The 5,299-nt window shown below is 37.6% G+C and overlaps 1 protein-coding gene across 1 annotated transcript in view; it reads right to left on the reverse strand.

The window, feature by feature from the left end:
* Positions 1-4,746: 4,746 nt before the first annotated feature.
* Positions 4,747-5,299, reverse strand: part of LOC146319376 (aquaporin-11-like) — a 3,619-nt gene continuing 3,066 nt past the window's right edge. Inside the window, exon 3 of the mRNA XM_084729975.1 lies at positions 4,747-4,891. Within this exon, the coding sequence (XP_084586101.1) occupies positions 4,785-4,891 (107 nt within the window). The 3' untranslated portion in view covers positions 4,747-4,784. The remainder of the gene's footprint in view (positions 4,892-5,299) is intronic.

Genomic DNA, 5,299 nt, shown 5'->3' on the forward strand with positions numbered 1-5,299 from the left:
TAAAAAAGCATTGAGATCATACATAAAAATAAACGATTACTAATACGACGCTTCAAGGGAAAAAGGCAGCGTGTGCAGAGTTTTCTTGCTGTCGAGCCAAAATAGTTGCAGGCAGATAATTGCATATGTGGCATTTTTAGAGCTTTATATTTGGTTATTCTTTATTCTACACATTAATCCTGACCTCTGATTTGACCTTTGCAGAGCTTATCAAAAATATTGGGTCATACCAAAGGAAAGGACAGTAACTTCCATTTTACCTGATTACTTTAGCTGTAAAAAGCAGAATGATGATAAACATGGTAAAATCCTTACAATGTCCCAACAAACTGTCTCTCAGTGACCCACTTCCTGCTGTCCAAGCTGCTGATGCAACATGATGGTATTACTGTACAAAAATAAACATTCACCATTGTTCATTAGTGACCATCAGAAACAGACATGAGTTACATTATTTACAGCCTCATATATTATGAGCTTATTTTGCATTTGTAATATTTCCATGATGTTCTGAAGGCAGCATGGAAAACGGAGTATATTGGCGGGAAGCACAAGCTCCATGACACCCCCCAAACTCCACTTGTATCTAAGGAAAGCTGAGCCAGATTGTAGAGGAGGTTACTTATTAATCATTAATGAATTAATAGCCAAAAAAGACTTTAACCTATTAAAACACGTATTGATTAATAATTAATCAGTAGTCACTAATATGATGAAGAGGTGAAATAATAATTCTGTATATAAACATAAAAAAAAATCTTGAATTTGAGTTTGGAAAAGGGGTACAAACCCTAAAATTGTGATTTTAGTTAATACGTCCAAATCTGATTTTGATGACCTCAGGACAGACAAAGTCTTGTGGACCCCCTGTGATTTCTGGCGCCCCACTAAAGGCGGCCAGGACCCCACCCTGGTTAGGAACCAGTGCATTAAGTGAAAAAGAAGGGAGTGTGTGCCCAGTGTCAGGATAACAGGCTTAACTTTACTTTGACAGACAGTTTACAGAGTTATATACAGCTGATCAGCTTACAGTGAAGGACTCGTCTTTGCCTGTTATTGTCAATGTACGATGTTTCATGCATCCTGCACTCCTGCAGCCTCTCAAACAATCATATTTTAAATAGGAATTTTACCTTATTTAATATGCAGTTAGTGTCTCTAACTCATTATTTGGATTGCAGGAGTCACACACTATTGCTCCTTTAACATTGTACTGCGAGAGGTATTTTCAGCCATTGACTGACAAAGTATTTTGTGTGGCTCACAGTTGCTGCAGAGTCACCACCAGCCTTACAGCAGTCACGCCAGCAGCGGGGGAGCACATTAAAGAAACAGGACGCTCCAGTTCCCTCCAGCTGCCAGTAGAGGACGTCAGTGTGCATACAGCATTTTTCAGCTCCCTTTGAAGTCCACACCGACACCCTCCTCACGTTTTCATGTTAAGCAGCGATGTGGAGTCGGTCACACGTTTGTCATATGGTGTTCATTTGTTGAATGCTGTCTGTGCTGCAGAGTGAACAGAGGACCTCTTATTTTGGTATTTGGCTGAGTCAGACTGTGAGCCGGGGGGGAGGAGAGGGCACAAAGGTCACGTTGTGTAACAGATACCATGCAGGCCAAAGTACCAAGTGCTCTGGAGGTGGACAGCTTTTTCTTTTTGGGATTATCCAGACCTCCTTCAGTTGCAAATGAGATTTATTTTGTTTTTGTAAAAAAAACAAAAACAAACATTAATTGGTTTATGTGTTATGATTCTAAAAAGATAATTATTAAATACTAAACTATGGCCAGTTTAAAGTAATAATCACCAACATTTTAAGTGTCAAAAATAAACTAATCCTACTTGCAAATATTTCCCATGTAGCCAAAGTCTAATATAGCTTTTTATTCTTTTATTCTACAAACCAATACAAACATTTCAAAAAACAAGTTGGGATATTGTGTAAAAACATCATGCAATGATTTGCTAATCATTTTCAATTGATATTCAATTAAGTCCAGTACAGAGATGAGATATTGAATGTTCAAACTGATTAACTTTATTGCTTTTGTAAAGATACACTCACTGTTAATTTGAAACTTGTAACACGTTCCAAAAAGATTGGGACAGGAGCATGTTTACCACATAAACATCGCTTTTACTTTTACACAACACTGAAAGTGAAATTCTTTCTCATCCCTGCTTGATATACGACTTCAGGTAAACTGCTGCTGCAGTCGCCTAAATCTCATGAGGCAAATACTGGGCTGGAAAAAACTAAATTACAGTCAAATTATTGCAAAAAATCATCCTCTTGGGACCGTGAATATCTGCACCAAATTTTTTCAAATATCCAGACAAATGTTGTCACGACATTTCAGTAAAACACAAAAATTAAACTAACTTACAAACAAACAAAAGAAATGGCCATGCATAATCATGAATGTCACTCTTTCAAATAAATGTTTTTTTATTTTTTAATAAAAATATTTCACACACGATATTACAAATGCATTTAAATTACAACACTATACAAAACGTCTTATCTAAAAAACATTTTGTTGACAGACCCGGAGTCAGACATTTAAGAGAAAAAAAACAATGTTTATTCACATTCCTACTAAAAATAATCGTACAAGTATTATTCTACAAACAAAATGCATCATCATGATTCAGAATCTAGAGGTATTAAAGTTGTATATTAATTTGTGGATCACAGTGAAACAGAAGTCGCAGCAGAGATAAACAGTTCATTATCTTGACTGACAGTCAGACATGATTTGTGCAGGAAAATGTTCAGATTCAACAGACGACAAAAGCTTTGGTCATCCTAACTTCAAGAAGAGAAAACTCAATGAGCATCACAGCGTCTTCAGTGAAATCCAGTTGTCTTATGCCCTCATTTACATATCAAATGTACTAGAAACATTTTGGTGTCATTACAAACATCTGAAATTTGCTTTAACAATAATTGTGCGAAATACACCAACATTAATCAAACTAAAACTGACCAGACCACCAAACTTTTGTGCAGTTTCCCTTCTGTGCTAATCCTCTTTCAGCCCTTTTTTTAGGATTTAAAAGCTTGTGATTGTGACGTGATGTAATGTGGCTGAGTAAATGTCTTCTGTCACACCAGGTGCAGTTATACAAGTTCAATGCAGTGAGAATAAAAAAAAAAACAGACAGTAACAACACAAATACAGTTGGAAGCACCTTACTTAGATATTCATTGGAACTGCTGATGCTCATAAATCTACCATAATACAGTAAAAAAGACAAAGTAACGGGTGTAATGTCATACCTATTTGGATATTAACCACTTATTTTCTTCTTTTTCTCTCTATGTGCTTTGGTTAATTTGTGTACATTCAAAGTCGTGACAAAAGTGCTTCCAACTGTCTTTATGTTGTTCTGCTTTGGGGGATTTTAAAGGAAATACAACATGGTAATACCAAGGAGTCAGCGAATTATTTTTTGCCTATATTTACCTACATTTTGGAAAATTTGCACCACTACAAGTATATTAGGAGCTCCTGCTTGTACTGAACTAATGAATGTGCAGACGGCCATTACTGCGATACTGAAGACAACTGAAAAACACGACGATTCTCAGGTGAGTTCTGCACGTTTTTCCTGTGATTTTGAGGCACGTTAATGCGTTCATTTTCAGGCGACCCTGTTTTTTCAGAACAGATTTCACTTCACATGGTATCTTTGCCTCAAGGCTTCCATGACCAGCTGAACCCTCTGCTGTATTCGCCTGTGGAATTGATCCTTCTTAAGCCCCACCCCCTTTTTCTCTGTGCTCCAATAACAGCTGAGGAAGCTTGGTCCTCAGCAGAAACTCAACTTTCTCTTTTCCTGCGCTTAGAGATGGTGCCGATCCGATACTAGCAAAATCACTGGGTCGAATATCAGACAAAGAAAAGGTACAATCCACTTAAAAACTAGCATAGCACTATTAGCATTAGTGTCAAAAGTAACAGATAATTTTGTTGTTTGAATGGCGCTGTCCACTCAAAAATGCTTCTAAAAGCTGACCTTGTGAAAAAGTTCAAATAAAAAGGAGCAGCAGTATTGTTTAACTAGCCTATGTTGAAAAGAAAACCAAATTTTCAAGATGTTAGCCATTATTGGTAAAGCCCTAGCTAACTAGTTAAACAACAATTAATGTAGATTAGCTAGCTTGCTAACATTAACTATCAGATGTAACTGGCTAATTATTAAAATGAATTTGGATGGTTAGTTAGCTAGCATCTTGCTAACAACAGATGTCTTGTTTTGATGTTATTTATCGGATGTTTTGCTAACATTCGCTAACTTAAGCTGTCACTTTTACAGACGTTTTCTGTCCCTAAACCTACCCAGATCTTAATCGCAGCATTGTCATGTTATAAAACATAGTTTGTTTGTACGTGGTGCACAATGAAGAAACAACGCGCTGCCTTTCGCAAATCAAGGGTTCTCTTCTAGACATAGCCAATCTACATCATCTGTTAGCTACCTAGCTAGTTAGCTTCTGGAAACAGGAAAAGCAGAAAGTTCAGGTTCAGACACATGCCAAGCTTGCTCAACTGTTATTGGTGCTCACAGCAAAAAGGGGCGGGACTTAGGAGGGGTCGTTTGCAGCTTTGTTGTGTCTCCAAGAAGTCAGGGTGAAATCTGTGAAATGACAAACACCACCCAAGTTTTTCAATATATGTGGAGTACAGTGTGCTGTAAGTAACTAGGTGAGCTGCATAATTATCTCATGTTTGAAAAACTAAAAATGTGTACGACTTGTTCTGCCCACACGTCACTGCTACTGTGTCTTCTGTTTCTGTGCAGCTGGGACGTCCAGCCCGATGGTACTCTTTCCAGAGAGGAAAGGGACGATCTTCTCAAACAGCAGGATGCAGCTCGCCACACCTGGGGACACAAGTGCACGACACAGGAGGTTAGTTCGGTGGACATCTGGGAGCCAGTCGGGCTCGTCAGTTGTATTTAAGACATTTTAAAGGCCTAAAATTCAGATTCTTGGATGTTTAAGGGTCCATGGACACCCTGATATTTGATTTGCACGCCTAGTTTTGAGAGATTCTGCTGGAAACTGGACACAAAATAGTGGCCACCTAGTCACGATATTTCTCGCATTACAACTAAACAGTCACTAAAATATATTTCTGAAAACATTTTGGGTGATAACTAGACAATGCAGTAACATGATTTTGATCCACGTCTATTTAAATAAATAAGGGCACAAAATAAAAGTACTGTTTTAATTTACTGCCTTACATCAGCCTAACTTTTAAAGATAATGTGCAATATGTATCAATA

The sequence above is a fragment of the Lutjanus erythropterus genome, chromosome 11 (genome assembly GCF_056507025.1).
Source record: "Lutjanus erythropterus isolate fLutEry1 chromosome 11, fLutEry1.hap2, whole genome shotgun sequence".
Classification (NCBI taxonomy): domain Eukaryota; kingdom Metazoa; phylum Chordata; class Actinopteri; order Lutjaniformes; family Lutjanidae; genus Lutjanus; species Lutjanus erythropterus.